The 24732-nt window shown below is 33.4% G+C and overlaps 1 protein-coding gene across 1 annotated transcript in view; it reads left to right on the forward strand.

Moving 5' to 3' along the window:
* The window catches only part of LOC114336189 (polycomb protein eed-B), an 85228-nt gene that overhangs the window by 9315 nt on the left and 51181 nt on the right, over nucleotides 1-24732 (forward strand). The window contains exons 3-4 of the mRNA XM_028286519.2: nucleotides 2155-2326; nucleotides 8287-8586. Coding sequence (XP_028142320.1) covers nucleotides 2155-2326; nucleotides 8287-8586 — 472 coding nt within the window. The remainder of the gene's footprint in view (nucleotides 1-2154; nucleotides 2327-8286; nucleotides 8587-24732) is intronic.

Below are 24732 nucleotides of genomic sequence, written 5' to 3' on the forward strand. Positions count from 1 at the left end.
TTTGATGTTCTTTATCACCTCGCAATCCTTTTGTAGCCCTCTTAACACTTCTGCATTTGTAACTCGTTGGATCCATGGTATTTTCAAAATGCTTCTATAGCATCACATATCAAATGATTCCAATTTCTTTATATTGTCTACTTTTAGTGTCCAGCTATCCATTCAATACAACAAAGTCGAGAACACGTAGCATCTTAACGCTCTTATCCTCAGCTCTAGAGGAAGGTCTCGATTAACAAACATTTTTTTCATTTTTGTAAATACTTTTCTTGTGTGTCCTGATTTCTCTACCTTGGTTTTTTTTATTTACCCAGGTTCCCAGATATTTGTAGTTATTTACTCTTTTTACTTGTTTTCCCTCGATATCTCGACTTCCTGCTGTATGTTGCTTCGAAATAATCATGAACTTGGTTTTGTTAATGTTCATTTGTAGTCCATATTTTATACTGACTTGATGTAATCTATTTACTAATCTTTGCAGTGCTTCTAGACTGTCTGCAAAAATAGCGGGGTCGTCTGCGAATCTTATGTTGTTCAAGATTTTTCCGTTTATTGATATACCCTGTTCTTCGTATGATATTGCTCCCTTAAAAATAGCTTAGCTGTACAGACTGGATAACACTGGAGATACCACTCAACACTGTCCAACACCTCTTGATTGCTATGGTTTCCGTTTCAACATTTTCGATTTTAACCCTTGCTTTTTGATTCCAGTACGGATTGACAATAACCCGTATATCTTGACTGTCCACATTCTTTTCTTTTAAAAGTTCTACAAGTTTCTAGTATCCCTTAGGTTCTGTTAATTTATTGCAAAAATATTAACCTGTACCATCACTTGCACTATCCTCTGCTTTTCACTTAACTAACTCAAAGGGTTTCCTCCTCTTGGGTCTTCTAGCCGGATCCTTGTTCTCAAGGATCTGGATGGTCTCAATAACATTGACATGTTGAAGAAGTCGTTGTTCATTAATCTTGGCGAATTTTTCAATGTTCTTGTTACACTATCCATTTCTAGGTTCCTATGGAGGTCACTGTTCCTATAGTACCAAGGAGCATTGCAGATGCTCCTTAGCACTTTGTTTTGAAATTGCTGGATGATCTCTAAATTACTCTTACTAGCACATCCCCACTTCTGGATTAAATATGTCATTATAGGTTTTAGAATTTTTTTATACAAAAGTATTTTGTAGATTGACAGAATGGATTGTCTTCCCAATAGCCAATACATTTTTTTATACTTGATGTTAAGCTGTTCTCTTTTCTTAACATATAATAGGTATAGGTCTGGATCCCGCGTATGAAAAAAAAGTTGATTAATAGCAAGTTGAAAATTTGTTAATAGCTTAAGGGTGTCTAGTCGAATAAACTTTGATATGTGTGAACACTGGAACAGGGGTAGTTTTAATTGTGGAACAGGTTAAAAATTTGGAACGGTCACAGCACGAAAACGGCACATTTATTTTGTCCGACAGAACAGACTTAAACTCTTCGAACAGAGATTAAACTCTCATGCAAAAATCAGACTGCTATTTATCACCAAATGGGCGTTTTAATGAGTGGAACATGTAGAATATGTCAAATGACAGGAATTATGACAGGTAATAAATAGCAGTCTGATTTTTTCATGAGAGTTTAATCTCTGTTCGGAGAGTTTAAGTCTGTTCTGTCGGACAAAATAAATGTGCCGTTTTCGTGCTGTGACCGTTCCAAATTTTTAACCTGTTCCACAATTAAAACTACCACTGTTTCAGTGTTCCCATATATCAAAGTTTATTCGACTAGACACCCTTAAGCTATTAACAAATTTTCAGCTTGCTATTAATCAACTTTTTTTTCATACGCGGGATCCAGACCTAGTATTTTAGCTTATAATAGGCACATGACTGGTCCTATCATACTTCCTTGTGGTACACCTGCATTGATTTCTTTTGAGTTTAATTCTTCTGCTTGTTTAACCCTAAAAACCCATGATTCCAACAATTCTGTGTATGTTCTTGACAAAATCCTGCTTAATTTGTATTAAGTCCTTTTTCCCATACTTTATCAAAACCTTGCTCCATGTTGAGGAAGACAGAAGAGCAAACTTTCTTTTCTTCGAGTGACTAGTAGATTTATTACTTACTTACTTTTTCCTATATATTTCTTATATAGCTGCAGTATTAAAGAAGATCATGGGCAACCTTTGTTTGGAGCTCAATTTAATCATCATCTGAAAGAAGGACAACCACTTGTATTTGCAGCCGTAGGAAGTAATAGAGTAACCATATATGAATGTCCAGATGGAACTGGAATAAAACTGTTGCAGTGTTATGCAGATCCTGATGTAAGTAACAGCAGTAGTTTGGTTTCATTTTTTTTTCATACATTTCTCTATCATGCTATCAGAAATTTTGACAAGCCAAAGATTGTAATATTAACTTAACGTGAAGTAAAAACCCCCTGGTGTAGTTGGTATAAAATTTAATTAAGAATTAAAATTCTAAAAATCCAAAAGGATTACATTCATTGTTCAGAGCGTTTTCGGACTTTCAGTCCATCATCAGTGAACGTAAAGGCAAGTAATCCCACTTAATAAAATTGAAAAAATGGTGAAATTTTGACTGTTAAAAATTGAAAAATAACTAGATGGTATACAGCCAACTTTCGGAAACTATCCCGTTTTATTTATTATGATATTAGTGATCTAAGATATATCTGATTGAAACCCATCTTTCACCTCTCCTTGTCTCATTTCTAAGAAGGGAGCCTACTTTTGGACCTAAAGTTTGTGAGTTAGAATCCCGTTTGAGTGGGAAATTTTTTTGTATTAAGAAATTTAATAAATGAAGATAATCTCTATCCTTGTGGGATCGCTACTCACCTGAGGGACAGCAGATATTCGGATTATCTGGCATTATCTTGCTTATAAACATGAAATTATCCCAATAAATGGTGCAAATGGCACGATATGTACTCCTAAAATGTCTGTAATGTACCTACCTCTTTAATGTAAGCTCATGATCTATTTTAACTAACTTCATATGAGCCTCCAAATTAATCCCACCCCCACAACATTACCGATCCGGCACCATACTGTACAGTCCCTACAGTGTTACACTGTGCGTAGCGTTCCTCAGGCCTTCTATATACATACTCTGTTCCGAATGTCATAGTAGAGGATCCGATATAAGGTCGATTTGCACCGATCTGTTTAATGGATCAAAATTATTGGATAATATGTAATTTAGCATGTTAACGATTACAAAACACAAGGGTTGCCCGATCTAATCTTGTTCTAAGCTTTGTTTTTAAACCAAGAAGAATAAACTAAAAAGACAGATTCACACCCAAGAATGTCACTAGAAATATTACCAAACACATCTTCTTTTTTGGTTGATCATATCGGCCTTTGACGGTAATCCATAAATTTTATATTATACTAATACGTCGCTAAAGAGTTCTAAAAACAACTGTTTGTTATATAAAAACAGACTAAAAATCTAAATATTAAAGGAATAACGCAGAAAATACAAAAAATCGCTGATATAACTTAATTAACCTATGAAATGTCAATAGTGTCAAAATTTTATAAATGGAATTAGTGTCAAAATTTCATAACAGTGGAGTAAACTTGCCTGAGGTTGGACTAATCACAAACAAGCTTTACGGCGCGGGAAATTTGAATTACTCCTCTTGGTTTAAAAACAGACTATAACTATAATTAATTAATAATTAAAAAATTACATTTTTTTTATGAATTTGAAAAAAAAATTCGACCCGGGCAGATATTATTTCAGATTTTTTGGATCATTCCAAACAAAACAGGTCTTTTGTAATTTTTCTCGTAAAGTTGATCCTTTTTGAGTTACAACAATTTAAAAGTGAAAAAATAATGAAAGATGACAATTTTCAAGGCTCAAAAACACAAGTAAAAAATATCCTTTTTGTAATCATCAAGTGCATAAATTCAAGTTCAAACCTTTTTCTATTAGGTCTCGATAAGAATTTTAGCAATGTTTTATTCTAACACATATTTTTTTAATTGTTAATGAGGAAGGTTTCTTATGGGGAGACGGGCATTAACAACTAAAAACAATGTTTCAGAATGAAATAAGTCCAAAAAACTTATCAAGAACTGATAGAATAAGGTTTGAACTTGAATTTAGGTACTTCGTAATTTCAAAAATGATATTTTATACTTATGTTTTTGAGCCTTGAAAATTGTCATCTTTCGTTCTTTTTTCAGTTTTAAATTGTTTATAACTAGAAAACTATCGACTTGTAGAGAAAAATTACAAAAGACCTTTTTTGTTTAGAATTACCTAAAAAATCTAAAATAATATCTGTCCGGGTCGAAAAAAATTTTTTAATTAAAATTGTAATTTTTTAGTTATTAATTATTAATCATGGTTATAGACGGAGAGCTAGAGCCGAAAAATCATCGTCATAAGTAATATGGAGTTTTTCCTGTGAAATGTGTCCATTGTATATTGACAATTATGACCCCTTTCAGGCTGACATCTCAGTGGATACAGGAAGTACCAATAAGGGATGAAAGGGGAAAGTTAGTGCAGCCATTAAAGATTTTCACCTCCTATTTTGTTAAACTGATATCGATTTGCATGAAAATTGGTGACTAGTTAGAGCATACCTCAAGAAACAAAACTGATTTGGTGCCATCTCGTACTTTTACCCTGGTGGTTGATACCACCTCTTCCTGGGGTTAGAAACTATTTTATTAAAAATAACCCCACAAATCGATAGAGGGACAAATTCTAAGTAAAATTTGTTATATCATGTTATTAAAATAAATTAATACTTTTTGAGTTATTAAAGATCAAAAATTTGTCTATTTAAGAGCACATGCGTGAAGTTACGGATGATAAAAGGAACATATTAATTAATTGTATGTTAGTAAAATATTATTTTTATATTATTTCGATATTTAATTGCATTTTTTCTATCAATATAAACTGAATATGTCCAGAAACTGGGGGCGTACAATAATGGGTACATTTGACATATTCGAATACAATTTTTGCTAAATTTATAATATCGAAATAATATAAAAATAATATTTTAGTAACATACAAAATTAATTAATATGTTCTTTTTATCATCCGTAACTTCACGCATGGGCTCTTAAACAGACAAATCTTTTATCTTTAATAACTCAAAAAGTATTAAGTTATTTTAATAAAATGATATAACAAATTTTACTTAAACTTTGTCCCTCTATCGATTTGTGGGGTTTTTTTTAATAAAATAGTTTTCACCCCCGAGAAGGGGTGGTATCCACCCCAGGGCAAAAGTGCAAGTTGGCACCAAATCAGTTTTGTTTCTAGAGGTATGCTCTAACTAGTCACCAATTTTCATGCAAATCGATGGAGGTTTAACAAAATAGGAGGTGAAAACCTTTAATGACTACACTAACTTTCCCCTTTCATCCCTTATTGCTACGTCCTGTATCCACTGAGGTGTCAGCCTGATGCCTCCACTACACATCGGCAGACGCGTCTGCGGATGCATCTTCCGATGTATCATCACGCGCTGACCACACATCTGTAGGTACACATCTGTAAATCGTTCAGTCTGTGTTAATTCTCGGGTGACGCAGTATCTACTTTGAATTCACTGCGAAAACTAATGCGTCGTAGAGGTCCGAGGCCAACAACAGACGATCAAGTTACCCCATCCACACATCTGCGGATGCATACGCAGATGCCGTCCGCGGACACGTCTGCCGATGTGTAGAGGAGACATTAGAGGGATCATAATTATCAATAAATCTCCTCTACACATCGGCAGACGTGTCCGCGGACGGCATCTGCGTATGCATCCGCAGATGTGTAGATGGGGTAATTTGATCGTCTGCTGTTTACCTCGGAACTCTACGACGCATTAGTTTTCGCAGTGAATTCAAAGTAGATATTGCGTCACCCGAGAATTAACACAGACTCAACGATTTATGCCTCCTCTACACATCGGCAGACGTGTCCGCGGACGGCATCTGCGTATGCATCCGCAGATGTGTAGATGGGGTCATTTGATCGTCTGTTGTTTACCTCGGACCTCTACGACGCATTAGTTTTCGCAGTGAATTCAAAGTAAATATTGCGTCACCCGAGAATTAACACAGACTGAACGATTTACAGATGTGTACTACAGATGTGGCAGATCGGCAGATGCATCCGCAGACGCGTCTGCCGATATGTAGAGGAGGCATTACAGATGTGTACCTACAGATGTGTGGTCAGCGCGTGATGACACATCGGCAGATGCATTCGCAGACGCGTCTGCCGATGTGTAGAGGAGGCATAGACACATTTCACATGCCAAACTCCGTATTACTTATGCCTCCTCTACATATCAGCAGACGCGTCTGCGGATGCATCTGCCGATGTATCTGATGCCTCCTCTACATATCAGCAGACGCATCTGCCGATGTATCTGATGCCTCATCTACATATCAGCAGACACGTCCGCGGATGACATCCCCGTATGCATCTGCAGATGTGTAGATGGGGTAATTTGGTCGTCTGTTGGTGGTCTGTTGTTTATTTTTCGCGTCGGCAGATGCAAAAAATAAACAACAGACGACCAAATTACCCCATCTACACATCTGCGGATGCATACGGGGATGTCATCCGCGGACGCGTCTGCTGATATGTAGAGGAGGCATCAGATACATCGGCAGATGCGTCCGCAGATGCATCCGCAGACGCGTCTGCTGATATGTAGAGGAGGCATCAGATACATCGGCAGATGCATCCGCAGACGCGTCTGCTGATATGTAGAGGAGGCATTATACCAATGATTTTTCGGCTCTAGCTCTTTTAGACTATTAGAACAAGATTAGATCGGGCAACCCTTGTTTTTTGTAATTGTTAACATGCTAAATTACATATCCAAAAAAGAATGTGTGTCTACTTTGTACGCACGTAAGAAGTTATACTTCTATTATATGATTTAAACGAAATTAATATACTTTTGAACAGTTTATTTGTATTTTATTTAAAGATTAAACTAATTTTTACTTCTTTCCAAAAATTTTTATTAAAATAATACCAAAAATTAAAAAAAAATAGAAAATACCCGGTTGAACCGGGGACCTCTTGATCTCCAGTCGAACGCTCTACCACTGAGCTATACTCCTTTTGTTTATGCGGGGTACAAGATTTCTCAGACATAGTGACAAATAGACCAAGTGAATTATAAAAATTAATACTTTAAATATTACTTATTATCTTATTCCCGAGGTAGACAAATCCAAAGACACAAAAATTATAATAAATATATTTTACTAAAAACACTAGTATATCTTTTCCACACCTTTTTTGGACTGATACATAAATAACTTAAAACATTTAGTAACGAACTCCATACTGTATGTGCGCGCAAGCGCGCAGAATAATCAAGATTCACCCCCCCAATTGCGCCTAAAGAAGTATACCTTCAATAATTTTTATTCATTAAACAGATCGGTGCAAATCGACCTTATATCATATCTTAGACTATCATAAGAAAAAAGACTACCTGGATTCATCAGTGAACAATATTCTTCTCCAATCCTCATTATTCCAAACATGTTTACAAGCAAAATGCAATCTTTGCCTTCTATGATCTCTAGTTAAGAATGGGCCACTGGCAACGATCTAAAAATTCATTTTGTAGAGAAGTACTGGTATTTAATAAACCTTGCCTTTATCTCAATATATGAAGGGTCAAAAACCGGTCTTGGTTAGTAGGAGTTGTAACTTTCTGCGGCCTTGACCGGGTCTTCTCAACTTACAGTAAAACCGAGTTGTCTGCAACCGTTCAGGTAATTGTTAATTCTGTTCAAATATACTTCCAGTAATAGTAAAATGTGTTGACTTCTGAAATGGTTGAATGGAGTTCAACTTGACGGTAACCTTCTTCGCAAAGAGTACAGTCACTTTCTGACAAATTTAGATTTTCTTGCTGCTGGGGGTTCATTTCAATGGAAAAAACACTAATAAACTGGAAAATGCCTTTGAACATTCATCACAACGTATTCCAACCCAACTAAATTCGAATTAAAATGAGGCACAACTAGCATGTTTTTAATTCATTTGCAAAAAATGATAAAAAACATCAGCGTTTTTACCTTTCTTACGTAATATATTACTGGAGATAATAGTAAAATTCTTTGATTTACCAGGATTTTTAATATGCGTTAATTTTGACGCGCAGTGTATTAACAAAGTTCGGCAAAAAACAATATATTTTTGTAACTTTAAAATAATGGCATTAAACTCTTAACTTTCCTATTCTAACTTCCAGCTGGATGAAAACTACTACACTTGTGCCTGGTCACACGATGAGGATCTAGGAAAACCACTTTTAGCTGTTGCTGGGTCTAGAGGTGTGATTAGAATTTTAAACCCAATTACTATGAGTTGCATCAGACATTACATAGGTCACGGCCATGCTATAAATGAACTCAAATTCCATCCAAAGGATCCGAATCTCCTACTTTCAATATCCAAAGATCATTCGTTGAGACTGTGGAACATTAAGTCTGATGTTTGTATTGCCATATTTGGTGGTGTAGAGGGACACAGGGATGAAGTTTTAAGTGCAGTAAGTATATACAGGGTGTCCAGAAACTCTACCGATAAACGAAGACAGGAGATTCCTCAGATAATTTTAAGACAATTTAACCCAATTCATCTAGTCCGAAAATGCTTCCTAAAGGAGCTAGAGCTATTTGAAGATGGCGTCTGGTAATTAGTTTTTCTTAAATATCTCCAGAACGCTTCTATTTAGAAAAATGAAAATTGGTACACATATTAATCTTCCAGATATAAATTGATTTCATCCATTGTAAATACCGGTCATAGGCGTCCGTTTTGGGTAGGGCAACAGTTATATTATCTCATAACTTTTTTGTTTTTAATTTTTAAGCATTTTTGAGTCTGGATTATTAAAATATAAGGTATCGTAGTACTAAAAGGTACTCTTACTTTAAGTCGATAGGATACACCGTTTTCTAGAAAAATCGATTTGAAAAATTTTCGTTTTTTGAATACCAAAAAAATGTTAAAAAAAAACTATTTAGAAAAACGAAAACTGGTACGTTTATTCATATTCCAGAAATGAATCGATTTCATTAATTGCGAATTTCTAGTACCGGTCATTTGCGTGCGTTTTGGGTAGGTTAACGGTTATTTTATCGCATAACTTTTTTGTATTTAATTTTTAAGACTTTTTGACACCAGATTAAGAAATTATGAGGTATTCCAGTATTAAAAGTTACTCTTGCTTTAAGTGGGTAACATACACCGTTTTTTTTTTGAAAATTTTCAATTTTCTTTCAAATTCAGGAAGCGAAAAATTTTCAAATCGATTTTTCTAGAAAACGGTGTGTTCTACCGACTTAAAGCAAGAGTACCTATTAGTACTAGAATACCTGACAATTTGATAATCCAGTATCAAAAACGCTTAAAAGATAAAGACAAAATAGTTATGCGATAAAATAACCGTCGCCCCACCCAAAAAATACGCCTATGACTGGTACTAGAAATTCACAATGGACGAAATCGATTTATCTCTGGAAGATAATAGGCTATTGATTATGTACTATAGAAAGGAACTACAACGTTAACGGGGTTAACGGGGTATTATTTCATATGGTCAATGAATCTCTATAGATGAAAAAACCGCGGAGTGCTACCATTTAAAGGGGTGCGTTTTTGAGAAATGGGTGAATTAGTCCCTGGGCACAGGTTACATTAGGGTGAGTTCTATGCACTTTTGGTACAAACACGTCTACATAAAAATTGTTTCTGGTTAAATTTCCTATCTAAATATAACTTTTTAAAGTCAAAGATACTTTTTTTACAAAAATATATTCAAAAGAAAAAGCACAAAGAAACCCAAAAGAAAGAGATTTTGTTTCTTGTCCCATAACTTTTGTCCACGGGGATATATGTATAGACATTGCTTCACAGAAAAAAAACTTACATATTTTTTCTTTAAAACGATGTTTAGTAGAGGTCATTAGTTTTTACAGTTTTCGAAATATGATTTTTCAAAGTTCGCCACTCACAGCAATTTTGGGTCATGTTCCTTGTTATTTCGCAAATATTGTTCTGTAACTTTTTTCTACGTAACTTTAGGCATATGCAATGGTACATGTAAGAGGAATAGAAATAAATTACCTTTAAAATGTTCTACTGTAGAATGTTGTACGACTTCTTTTAAAGAGGTTATCTTTTTCAAGATTTTATACTTTTAACGAGTTTTTATATTTTTTACGATTATTTTTTAAATTTCCCAGTATAACTTTTTTTTCTACATTTAGGTATATATTATAGAATAAAAAAGAAAGCTTATTCTGTTTACTTTAAAATGGTGTATTATACAAAATTCTAGGATTATTTTTGAATAAGATATGCTTTTTCAAAATGTAATAAGTACTTGCAACGATTCTTGATTTTAGGATTATTTTTTAAACTTCTCATTATAACTTTTCTATGTGATAGTGTGTTAAGATTGAATCTTATTTTTTATATGTGGACCTTTGGATCCACTTGACTTGACCGGGTAAACTTCAAAATATGGATTAATTCCAATATTTACTGTCAAAGCTCCTGCACCACAAGCTTTGCTTGAAAAAATAGCATGTAAATGTACCAAAGGATGTACAAAAAATTGCGGTTGTAGGAAGATAGGAATTAGTTGTTCAATATTCTGCAAAGGGTGCATGTGCATGGATACTAATTATGGGAACTCTTAAGATAACTAAGGTGTCAGAGGAAAATATTGAAGCTAATGCTAACGGAGAGATGGACTTTGTTTTTGAAAATTTGTTAAATCTCAACTATTAAATAATTTTAACTAAAGTGATGTTTTCTAAAACTAATATTTATGTAATTTTTGTAAAAGAAATAATTTTAAATAAAACAGGTACAAAAATATCAAAGAATTTTAAAGAACAGAAAGTAAGCCCTCTTTATTGAGCAATATATAGTATATTCATGTACAAGAAACAAAAAGTTATAGTCGGTTCGCTAAACTCAGACACAACTGGCTAGTGATTTTAGTAAGTAATTTTGCCAAAAAAATAATTACTAAATAGTTAGTAATTTTACCGATCTTAATGGCAAAGTTGACCAAAAACAAAAAAATTACCGACTAAAGTCACTAGCCAGTTGTGTCTGAGTTTAGCGAACCCACTATATAATAGGGTGGTTCGAAAAAAACCTTTCTTTTTATTTCAGATCGCTATAGTGCGCAAAAGTTGCCATTGGTATAGACTTGAAAAAAGCACTAATTATTATTTTTTTATTAATTTGTCTTCCGGTCGCGCAATGCCATCGAAGTTAGCAAAAATTGTGAAAAACCTTAATTTTTCGTATATTTATTTAACAGGCCAGATGGTTTTAATTGCGTTCCTATACCATGAATTAACTACTAAAAGTATGTAAAATCAATATAAATGCACTTATTATACATTTGTTTCATATCTTCCGGTCGCGCAACATAATACAAAATGAGTAAAATTAGTAGTTTTTGCAAAATTTCAAAGTTTGACTGTTTGGTACAATTTAATCATACGACTTTTAGAGATGGTATAGTTTAATTTAATTACAATGATATATTTAAAATCCAAGCATATAAGATAAATTTTGATATTCAAGTGGAATTCGGTCGCGCAGCTTCGTCAAAAACAGCAGATTATCGAGAGACGAGGCGAAAGTGACGAATGCCAGCGAAGCGCGCCCTGCCATAAAAAAAGATACATGTTGGAATACCTCTACAATGGAGTATTTGTCTTCTCCATTACAACGAACTGCCATTCCACCACCTTTTATAACACTTAGATGAAAATACAACAGGCCCAATAGGATATTGCGGACCAATTGGAAAGGCACTACCTGATTGTGAAAGAAGACTTATTGATTTTAATCCTATTGATTGTGAGATTCCAAAAGTTGACAAGCGTATTCTTATCAATCGCCAATAATTGTACTTGCTTGAGATATCAGAAGTCATCAAGTCAGGACATTGTTCAGAAGACTTTGTAGTGGGCACGTGATCCTATCTCAACGTCACATTCAAGATGGCTTACTACTGCAAACCGAGATTTGCGTTTATATATCATTGTGTCCAACCCTTCTGAAAATCTGAGAGAGATTATCACATTCATTCTCAAATGTTATAATATGCCTATGTGGTTTGCCAAATAATAAACCACAAATTCACAGATGGGCCTAGACATGATTACAAAATCATTGAATATTCAAGGTACTTACCAGAAGAGCTTCTTCAAGTTGTTGATCCCGTTTTACAACGGAATGCTTACTTTGCCCATCCCGAAAATTTACTTTTGGCTATGGTAACTGACGACAGAAACCATATCCGAGAGCTGGGCTTTAGGCGTATCATGAAGGAAAAGCAAGCAATATCTGAAAGTGACTCTATCAGAATCTTTAAACCACCAAACTTAAACTTTGAAGCTAAATAGTATTACGAAATTATCAAATGGAACACCAGTACACTGACTCCCCTCTATTGCTACGAACATTGACTAATGAAGAGATAAAACAGTATGTGAGCAATGACTTCAAGATTGTTGTGAGTATAGATACTTTGTCATGCCATACACAGGCAGTTGAAAGATGCGTTAAACTAGTGACCGTAGCTTCAAGTAAAGTGCGCGGACACAGTTTCAGAGACGGCTATATTAGAAACACATTATTGCACCGCTCAGCGATGCCAACGATTAAAATCAACAACAACTGGTAGTCTTTCACAATCAGGTAGGGCCTTTCCAATCGGTCCGGATATCCTATAGTGCCTGTTGTATTTCCATCTAAGTGTTGGAAAAGGTGGCGGAATGGCAGTTGGTTGTAATGGAGAAGACAAATACTCCATTGTAGAGGTCTTCCCACATGTATCTCTATTTGTGGCTGCGCGAGCTTCGCGGGCATTCGTCACTTTCGCCTCGCCTCTCTGTAGTCTGCTGTTTTTGACGAAGCTGTGCGACCTAATTCAACTTGAATATCAAAATGTATCTTAGATGCTTGGATTTTAAATATATTATTGTAATTGAATTAAACTAGAGCATCTCTAAAAGTCGTATGATTAAATTGTACTAAACAGTCAAACTTTAAAATTTTGCAAAAACTACTAATTTTACTCATTTTGTATTATGTTGCGCGACCGGAAGATATGAAACAAATGTATAATAAGTGCATTTATATTGATTTTACATACTTTTAGTAGTTAATTCATGGTATAGGAACGCAATTAAAACCATCTGGCCTGTTTAAAAAACATTTGAAAAATTAAGGTTTTTCACAATTTTTGCTAACTTCGATGGTATTGCGCGACCGGAAGACAAATTAGTAAAAAAATAATAATTAGTGCTTTTTTCAAGTCTATTCCAATGGCAACTTTTGCGCACTATAGCGATCTGAAATAAGAAAAAAAGTTTTTTTCGAACCACCCTACTATATAATGAGAAATTTAAAAAATAATCGTAAAAAATGTAAAAAATAATATTTTTTTCGTATTAGGTGTTATATAATATATAATATAATATTATATTATATATACTATATAAAATATAATATTATATAATATATAATGTATTATAATCACTTTAAAAAAGTCGTACAACGTTATACAGCAGACCATTTTAAAGGTAATTGATTTCTATTCCTATTACGTGTACCATTACATATACCTAAAGTTACGTAGAAAAAAGTTACAGAACAATATATGCGAAATAACAAGGAAAATTACTGTGAGTGGCGAATTTTGAAAAATCATATTTCGAAAACTATAAATGCTAATTACCTCTACTAAACAACATTTTAAAGAAGAAATATGTAGGTTTTTTTCTGTAAAGCAATGTCTATACCTATATCCTCTAGGACAAAAGTTATGGGACAAAAAACAAAATTTCTTTCTTTTGGGTTTCTTTGTGCTTTTTCTCTTGAATATATTTTTGTAAAAATATAAGCATATATTTTGTAAAAGAGAGAATTCAAAACACATTGACTGGCCAGTTGGTTGCTTAAACCAGTGCCAATAAAACATAAACACACACATATTTTTGTAAAAAAAAAGTATCATTGACTTTAAAAGGTGATATTTAGATAGGAAATTTAACCAGGAACAATTTTTATGTAGATATGTGTGTAGCAAAAGTGCATAGAACTCACCCTAATGTAACCTGTGCCCAGGGACTAATTCACCCATTTCTCAAAAACGCACCCCTTTAAATGGTAGCACTCCGCGGTTTTTTCATATATAGATTTGAATATAATCAATAGCCTATAAATATGTGTACCAATTTTCGTTTTTCTCAATATAAGGGTTCTTGAGTTATTTAAGAAAAACTAATTAAGACGCCATCTTCAAAGAGCTCTAGCTCCGTTACGAAGCATTTTCGGACCAGACGAATTTGGTTAAATTGTCTTAAAATTATCTGAGGAATCTCCTGTCTTCGTTTGTCGGGAGAGTTTCTGGACACCCTGTATAAATCAGTTTATATCAGCTACTCGAAACATGATCGCACAGTGACACAACTATAAATTTTTCATTTTTTATATTATTCGAATATATTTATTATATATCGAATTCAAAAAACTACTGTCTATATTCAGGAGAAACGACACATTGTAACAAATCAGTTTTACTATAGAAAAGCAGCAAAATTCTAGGCACTAAATTCTGAGAAATGATAATTAACGAAAACACTGTTGCCAAGTTGTGATTAAAATTATCAACTTCTATATTAATAATTCTCGTACAGTCAAATAGTCATATGATGTCAACCTTACAAATTGCAAGGCTCAACTGTTTATATGTATTCGTGTTATATGTTGCTATTTGTCATTTAATTTATGTTTTAATCATACTTAACCTGACCCAATTAATCTCGTTTAATTATATCACACCTCATCAAAAGCTTCTCACAAGAACATAGTCAGCGATTTTGGTATGGCTTAGAGCCAGGCTACATCAAAATCGCCTATAAATCGTGCTGGTAATCGCCTTGCAGCGAGACCAAAAAACAGAAAGAAGAAGAAGAACCTGACTTCATAAAAAGTAACGGATTATTATAAAAAACAATAAATTTTTGAAAAAAATTTTGGAGTATAAATTTTGGAGCATAAATTTTGAAAAAATTTAGTAGCAAAAATTTTGATATCAACTTCCTCTGGAGCTTATTTGATAGGTATTTCGGAGTACTTTGACAAGTGTTTAGTAAGTACGATATGCGGCAAAATAAACAGTGCTGAAATGCGTATGCCTGAAATTTCTATGTGTCATGCGGTGCAACGTACTGAGTGGTTTACGAACGTCGTTATAATGTATGAATGCCGTGTTAATGTGTTAATGTTAAGGCGGGTATACATATGCGCTCCGCTCGGTGTGCGAGCCGCTCGCGCGCAGCATGTTTGTTAGATTAGTACGTGTTTTCAAGTGGCGCACAAACGGCTCGCACACGGCGCACCACGATCTAACTTCTGTCGGTTTTTTTTTTCAACAAACGCTTTGATGGTTCGCAATACGTATTTGGACGGGTTTGCGAGTGGTTTGTTGGTTTTAGCCTGAGTTGAATATTTGTTAGTGATGGAGTGGAAAGTTTACCGTGGCAAATCATTATTGTGGGATCCTCAACAAAGAACCATTTAAAAAATAACTTAAAGTAGAAATCTGAAGGGCAATAGAAGCTGAAATAAAAATTATACATGCTGATCAATGTAAAAAAAAGGTGATTTCATTGTTGTCTTCTTACCGGCGTAAGAAATACAAAATAAGATTTACTATTTTATTTGGGCATAAGCCACAGTTCGAGTTTGAAATCAAGTTTACTTGACGTTTCGACTTTCACTTCGGAAATCGTTATCAATATAAAAAACATTCATAAATTAAAAGTTTAACTTTGTTTCTGGTGAAGCAACGCAGTTTGAACAAGCAGATATAATATTATAATAACTGTAATTATTCCGGTGACAATTATTGTCACCGGAAAGCGAAAAAGGTAACGCACAACTTCGAAGAATCTATAGATTTCCAACTTCGTTTCTGGTGAAGCAACGCAGTTGGAACAAGCAGATATATTATAATTGTGTCACCGGAAAGCGAAAAAGGTAACGCACAACTTGGAAGAACCTATAGTTTTCTAACTTCGTTTCTGTAGTCCAGAGATATAAGAAAGATTTTTCTCGTGACACATCCCCCTCCAGGCCGAAACCAAATTTTTTGAGTAGTATGGACATCTATATTAATAACCTTTATTTTGTTATAACTTCAAAAAATGACAAAAAAGTAGTCTTAAACAGTGTAAAATTATTTTGTAAAACACGTCGATTTTTTTGCTTACTTATAAACAATTAGAATAACTTATTAACCGTTTCCCGTAGAAAAATTATTTTTTCATATTTGGAAAGACTTAATTTTTATACACATTTAGAAAGAAAAACAATTGTCCTAGGACAATTAGGGACGAAGTTAGCCCCCCCTTTTTTTAATTCACATGTTTTTGCAAAATAATTTTGCAGTATTTAAAATTATTTTTGTCATTTTTTTTAAATTAAATTAATATTATAAATCTTCTTCTTTCATAAACTATCCAAAGTATTAGGGTAACTTCATCATTTTCTGACTTACAGCGTTGCAAAAAAAATTAATTTGGGATAAACAAAGACGAGTCGGTTTTCGGGCCCCGTTTGCCCGAAAACTGTTTAAATAAAAACCTTCAATAAGATTGTGAGCATTAGACTTTCTATACCCTAACATTCACACAATGTGCTCATATCAGCAACTTGTTCATCATCATATATTTATATTAGTGTAAAATTGTGATTGAACGACAGCGGACCAAATAAAAATTAAGTGTGTTATACAATAATATTGGGGCATTGTTTGGTTTTCATTTAGAACTATAGACGTGTATTATTTTGTTAGTTTATAGCGGATGCTATGTCTGGAGGTAAGTGGAGTATTTTTTCTTCGTAAAATAGACTTTATTTACAACATGTTTGCAAATTGGCAAGAATTTTCAATCGTTTTAAGTTTTCCAAGTTTTAAAAAGGGAAAAGTAAAAAAGTCTACTTTGCTCAGCAAAGATATTTTGTTTAATAAATAGTTCAAAATGTATATAAATATTCCTCAAAAAATCATCTGCAGCCAAATGCATCCTTAGCGGAATTTTTCATTTTAAAAAAATATAACATGCTGGAGAATTTTTGTACATGAAAAGACTTTAATGTTATATGGTCAGTTAATAGAGTAAGAACAAAATATAATAATAATAATAATAATAAAGGCCTTTATTCATTCTATAATATTATTCACATAATGAATATTAGTTTAAAAAAAAAAGCTCCAGGCGAGTTTCAGTTCAGGAGATGTATAATGCGGGGCAGAATACATGTCCTGTCTGTTCAGCTAACCTGGGCAAAACAAATAATAAAAAAAAATATCTAGGATTATGTATAATACGTTACCTACTAACATTTAAGTAAAAATAAATCAAAATGTAACATTAATTAACTTTAGTTTACCAATATGCGCTTTGAATGTAAGCTCTACTCATACCATGTCAGCCAACTCTACCTATGCAATATTTCCTAATTTTTCAATAACGAACCTTCTAAATTTGTTTTGAGTAAAATTAGTACCAGTAGTATATTTATTCATAACTTGGGCTATTTGATATGTAAAAGACCGCTTGTATTGCTGTGTACGATGATAAGGAATAGAAATGGCGTTTTTATGTCTTATGTTAATATTGTGTACATCAGTACGGAATTTTATTTTATTATAGAGATACGGGGGGGTTTTGAAAATAATAATTTTTTGGAATTGACAAGCTGAATGTACATGTCTTCTATGTTTCATACTTAACCACCCTGTTTCTTTAAGTTTGTAACTAATTGCTTGATATCTACGGATACCATGTATCAAACGCAGACAAGAATTTTGCATTTTTTATATCCGATAACTGTCACGTTCTGTGATACAGGAATTATAAATGGTATCACAGTAATTAAAGTGTGATAACACCAAAGTATCACAGAGCAATTTTTTTAATTTTTTAGTAAATATATGACGAGATTGGAATAAAAACTTCAGGTTCAAATAACTTTTCTGCAAACACTTGGCCACATGACCACCAAATCTTAGGTTTTGATCTATATGTAAACCTAAGTTTTTCACAGTTTCCTTAAACTCTATTGAAGAATTATCGATGGTGATCATGTGAGCAAAGTCTCTCAGAAAGATTTCTCTCCGCGCCGCTGAACCAAACACTATGCCTACCGACTTGTTGTTATTAAGTCGAAGACAATGGCTAGTCGAAAACTGATAAACTCTTTCTAAATCATAGTTGATTGCTGCCACTGCCTGTTCAGACTCATCAGGCTTAAAAGATAAATATATTTGAGTATCATCAGCAAAATAGTGTTGGTTACAAGAGAGAAAGTTTGCAGGAAAGTTTGAAGTGTAAATACTAAACAATTTGGGACCCAAAATAGAGCCCTGTGGTACCCCTTTATTTGTATTAAGATAGTTTGATGTCCTACCGTTGTAATGAACAGCTTGACTTCTATTACTGAGATAACTAGATATCATATCCGATGCCCGCTGAGACATACCAATATACTTAAACATTGAAGTTAATAGCGAATGATCAAGCGTATCAAATGCTTTCGAGTAATCCAGAAGTATCAGCACTGTGATTAAACCATTATCGCAGGCATCAAATATGTCATCAGTTATCTTTAACAAGGCACTAGTACAGCTGTGATCCCTTCTGAAACCAGACTGATTTTCTGGTAGAACTTTATGTTGACTCAAGTGAACCTGTAGTTGCTGATTTAGAATTTTCTCTAGTATCTTTGAGAAAGTGGGCAGTATACTAATTGGTCGGATTTCGTTATATCCTGTCGGATTAGTTGTTTTCGGTACCGGTATAATTTTTGCAACTTTCCACATTGACGGGAACTCGGCTCTTAGAATGCAAGCATTAATAATGTGTGTCAAATAAGGCAATAAAAAGGGAAGGCACATATTAATTGTTAGTATATTTATTTTATCATATCCGGTAGCAGCACTCTTTATACTTTTAATGACATTTAAAACGTCACTTTCTTCAACACATGAAAAATTTGCTTCCACGTCCACACGACAATTATGACTATAAAAGTTTTTAAGTGTTAAATTAGGATTCATATTGGGAACACAATTTATAAAGTAGTCATTCATTGCCGAAATATCACTTAAATTTTCTGACAGTTGCGTATTGTTTTGAGTTTCCCTACCAAGACCTATAACTTTTAAGGATTTCCAAAGATCCTTCCCGTTTTTATTATCCAATTTTTTTGAATAGAAAGCCTTTTTTTCTCTTCTGACAGCTAAAGTAAACATATTTCTAATTGATTTGTATTCCTCCCAAGTTTGGATGTTTTTGTATTTCTTGTATAAACTCAATACTTTGTCCCTTTCTTTTTTCATAATACGTAAAGTGTCAGTCATCCATGGTGCATAATTTTTCGAAATTTTATAGGTTACATAGGGAGCATGACGATCCAGTAAGCATATTATATTATTGGTAAGAAACTCGACTTTATCATCAAGACCCTCAATATCAAAAATATTTCGCCACGGTAGAGATTGTAATTCCTCATAGAATACGGTCTGATTTATCGCCTTAAAGTTTCTTACAGTCTTATAAACAATTTCTTTCTTTTTAATCTCTATATTTATATTAGATATCAACAACTCGTGGTCACTAAAATCAACACATCCCACGACAACATCAAGAATTGTTCTTCGTTTTGTAGTTAAAATATAATCAATTAGGGTTGCCGTACTAGACGTAATTCTAGTCGGCTGATCTATGACTTGATGTAACCCCATTGTTTCAAAAAAATCACAGACAACTCTAGTATCAGGGCAATCAGTATTTAACAAATTAACATTGAAGTCACCAGTACAATAAAATGTTTCAATCAACGGCAAAACATCAGATAGAATATTCTCAAACTCGTCAAAAAAATGTCGGACATTAAATTTAGGTGGTTTGTATACAACACAGAATCCATACGATTTATTACTTACGAACAATTCCAAGCAAAGGTGTTCAATACTGTTATTATTTGTTTGTAGAACTTTATATTTAATTTGAGATCTAACATAGAATGCCACACCTCCCCCATTTCCATTTCTATCCCTTCTTATCACATTATACCCATCTATACCTATATCCTTGTCGGTAATGAAATTTGTAAGCCAAGTTTCACTAACTGCTAGTACATCAAATTTTTTTAAGAGAACACAGTTTTTAAATTCAATAAAAGGTGCAGTCAGTGATCTTACATTAATATGACCAAAAGTAATCATAATATAAAAAGAAGAATTTATTTATATCTAATTTAATATGAGAATAATAATTATATCGCACTAATAGGTAGAGGCATAATATTTAAATTTGTAGAACTGTACATTTATTTTTACAATAATAAATAAACAGAAACAAGTAATTAATGGGAAAACAAACAAAAAAAAAACTAGGACTCTACGTAAAGTTTGTGTTTTTGATTGTCAAAAATGGCACATAGTTGGCCCCACAGCTCAACTTTTTGTTAATAGCAAGAAATCAACAATAAATTTTTTTACTCACTGGTTAAATTATGATTTAGTCTCCCATATCCAAACTCGTGATTTGTTTCTTTTCACCACCGACACTTGCAAAAATTTGGCCTTTCCACGACCAACAGCACTTATAGCCAAACTTGTCACACGCGTATTTATAAAGAGCTTGATTTTCTCTTGTGAGGAGTTCCATCATAACAAGTCCACTGCCTTTCAGTTTTGTTTTATTTGTGAACACTAGATCACGCTTCCACTTGTTTATAAACATAACTGCCGTTGGTCGAGGTTTCCTTTGACTGACAGCTCGTTCTTGTTTTTTGCCAATTCGATAGCAAAAATTAATATCGTTTTCGGATATTTGTATGTTTAATTTATTACTAATGATTTTTGCTACCTGTTGATGTAGTTGTTCTTCACTCTCTGGAATATTGTTAAACACAATACCGTTTAGCAAGTAGTTCTGATGTTGATATTCCATCCTTTTTTTAGAGGAATTAGACGTGTCTCTTAGTTTTTCTATCTCGCTTTTGATACTGTTAAGGGATCTATTAAAATTATCTTCTAGCATTTTAATTCTTTCTAAGATATTCTTACTACTGGAATTGGGTTTGGAACTCTCATCCATATTTTGTTCTCCTATAAGCGATTTTAGTTCCTCAATGCCACCTTTCACGTCAGATTCTAGTCGTTTAACCTGACTTTCAAGTTGCTGTTGCTCCTTCTGTTGTTGACGGGTTTTTCTTATATTTTCGGTCATAATTACTTGATGAAGACCAAATATCATAAATTTTAACTATTAACAAATATTAACCACTGCTTTTCACAATTATATACAGGAGCCAACCTAGCACAACCTACACTTACAGCGCCATCTTGAACTCTCTATGAAGCATCTGATCCAGTAAATTTACAGTTTTTTACACAAGAGCCGCCGTTTTTTGTTATTTTCTTGCTTTCTTCTCCTTTTTCTTAATCTTTAAGTCCTTTTACTCTTATATATAATCCTGTTTTTGCTTCCTTACGTTTATATTTTGGTCGTGTGAGCCAAAAATTTTAATTTTTTAAAAATGAAATGCATAAACGAAACTTTGTGTTAAGAAGCCACACATTGGTAGGTAATAATTATAATTAATCGGATCCATTTACAAAACAATTATGATGTATTAAGAGTTGACCTACCTATTTTGGGATTCTTAATATAAAGTATCGTTTATGCATTTTATTTTAAAAAAAAAAGCAAAATTTTTGGACTCACACGACCAAACTTATTAAAAAAATATAAAAATAAGAAAGCAAAAAGATAGACCTATACATAAAGGTAAAATGACTTAAAGGTTAAAAAAACAAGAAGAAGAAAGCAAAAAAAATAACAAAAAGCTGCAGTGCTTGTGTAAAAAAAACTGTAAATTTACTGGATCAGCTGCTTCATATTTTGTTCTTACTTTATTAACTGACCATAACATTAAAGTCTCTTAATGTAGAAATTCTCCAGCATGTTACAGTTTTTTAAAATGAAGAATTCCGCTAAGTTTGTAACTTGTTGCAGATGATTTCTTGAGGAATATTTATACAGGGTGTTTCATTGGGAAACGGAAATACTTTAATGGTGAATAGAGGTCACCGAGCCGGTTCTAGATGTACTAAATTTACCGACTTTTATAACCGAGTTACAGGGTGTTTTATCGATTTTGCCCATTTCTTTCCGAAGCCATAACTTTGGAACCACCCTGTATATTTTTTTGATATTTGGTACACATATGTCTCATTCAAAACCCAAACGACCGACATACTAACCGTAAGAAAAATCCAGGTCTGGATTAACAAAAAATTATAAAGTAAGTGTGACCTTAAAACAACACCCTGTATATTCAAATTTTGAAAATCTGTTTGCATATTTGAAAAGAGCACAAAAAAGTAAGTTTATTGGTTCGCTTCAATTTTTCGGCCAGACAATTTTATGACTTTAATTTATGACGATCGGATGGACAAGAGGTCATGAAGGCTGAACCAGAAGGATCAGGACGATATTATCCTTAGATGGAATCAAGGAATGACCGAAGATAGAAAGGTCCAATTGCCTACATTGACGAAACAATGGCCACGTTGCTCAGTCGGAAGAGATGTGGGCATGGTTCTTTGTGTTGGGCTTCTGTTACAATGAAAGGTGTTAAATGAATAAACAATGGTATGCGAATAGAGCTAATGAAACGAAGATAGACAAAAGGTAAATAGATAATATTAACTGATGGTTTGACACTTGGACTCTAAGGAAACGGAAATACTTAATACTCAAACGAAAATATAGGGCGCCAGGTATTTTGACCAAAAAATACTCAAAGGAACAATAATTAACGAAACATAACACAACAATAACAAATTAGCAAGAATGCTACGACAAGACATCAATGTACTAATCTTGAGCTGTAAAAAAATTAAATAAAATACGACATCGTAAATTTCAATGTAACATTTATTAAAATACTCTACGAAATCTCAATATTTACACAATACGTACAGTGTATACGCAGTATAAGATCGCCAACAACAAAATTAAGAAACCAAAAAATACCTAAACCGTTAATCTATAAGACAAAAGTTGGCGACATAATAACAATCACTGCATATAAATTGGTGTATTCACCAACACAGTAATACTAAAAAATTGGAATGTAAGTGAACGAATATAACTATTAATTATTAACTCAAAAAAAAATGAACTGAAGTTACTCGAAAAAATAAAAAATCCATACTCTAAATAGAAACTAGAAATTTTACCGTTCACTTACAACAAAAAAAGAAAGAGCTCTTTGTTTATATTTATACCTATCTAACAATACTTAATAACACTCTAATAATACTCAGAAAAATATCTACATAATGTAAATGTTTATAGTTTAAATGATCACCCATTTAAAAATAAAAAAATAATCATCAACTTCATACTAAAAGTATGACCTACTTTTCAGAATGTCACTATCACAAACTGGGCGAAAACTTTAGGTCATTGAACTTATTTCACGAAAGAACACAAAATTGTCCTTGCCCTGGACATAACAAAGGCGTCTCTACTAACTTCTTCAATAAGTAAAAGATGAGTGACTTACTTAAAACATCTGTTAGAGGGTAGGATGGCCCTTTATAAGCCGGCAGGCTCTCAAGGTGTGGAAGATGGCCATGAAGAAATTCAACTTTACGACACAGTCGAAAGAATAATAGTATTTAACAGTGTTCATAAAACAGCAGCTGGACAACATAATGCATAGGTGGAAGGTGAAAGGTGGACCCTTTAAAAAAAAATAGAAAACGCAATTGTACAATTATTGTACATACCAATAAACAATCATTAATACTCTTACCTGCCTAATCGGCGGGGCCCACAATACACGAACAAACTTTTATCTCACATAATGACTATATTAACTCAACTCACAAATGATGCAGAATTTTAAGAATTTGTGGTTTTTATGAACCTTTGGCGTCCTTTGATAGTGGTGGGGTTTCAACCAATCAAAATTATGGGAAACTGTGAGAGATATTCAAGAACAGATTTCCTTACCACTCGTAAAAGGGCTTAGCGAACCTAATACTTAAGATGAGTTATGACTCGAGGGTGAAGCATTAATGACTTAGTATACCTAAAAGCATATCAAATCTTCACATTTTGGATAGCGACACATGTGTTTCTAAGAAAAACACGGCACTAGAGATTCTGGAATCTACAGGGAAATAAGTTAAAATCCATGTAGCAATGAAAACTGAAATAAATTCTACACTGGGAAAACTTAAACGTTATACAGCTTCCCCCCACGATTTAAACCGTGGTGCAATACCACTGTTTACAATCGGAGTCTGCAGTAAGCACCATAAACAAAAGACTGACCATCAAGCAGTAGCCTGACACAGTTGGTAATGATCTAGACACACTAAAATAGGTTTTGGTACTTGAGGTGCTTGAACACAAGTGACCAAATCGGAAAAAGCTAATAAGCTATAAAACTCAAACACCAAACTAAAAAGGGTTATCTCTAAGATAAACTAAACTCAAATAAAACACAAAAACTAGGAACTATATATACAAGGACTACTCTAATTCTAAACGACTAAGGC

Source organism: Diabrotica virgifera, chromosome 9 (assembly GCF_917563875.1).
Source record: "Diabrotica virgifera virgifera chromosome 9, PGI_DIABVI_V3a".
Lineage (NCBI taxonomy): Eukaryota > Metazoa > Arthropoda > Insecta > Coleoptera > Chrysomelidae > Diabrotica > Diabrotica virgifera.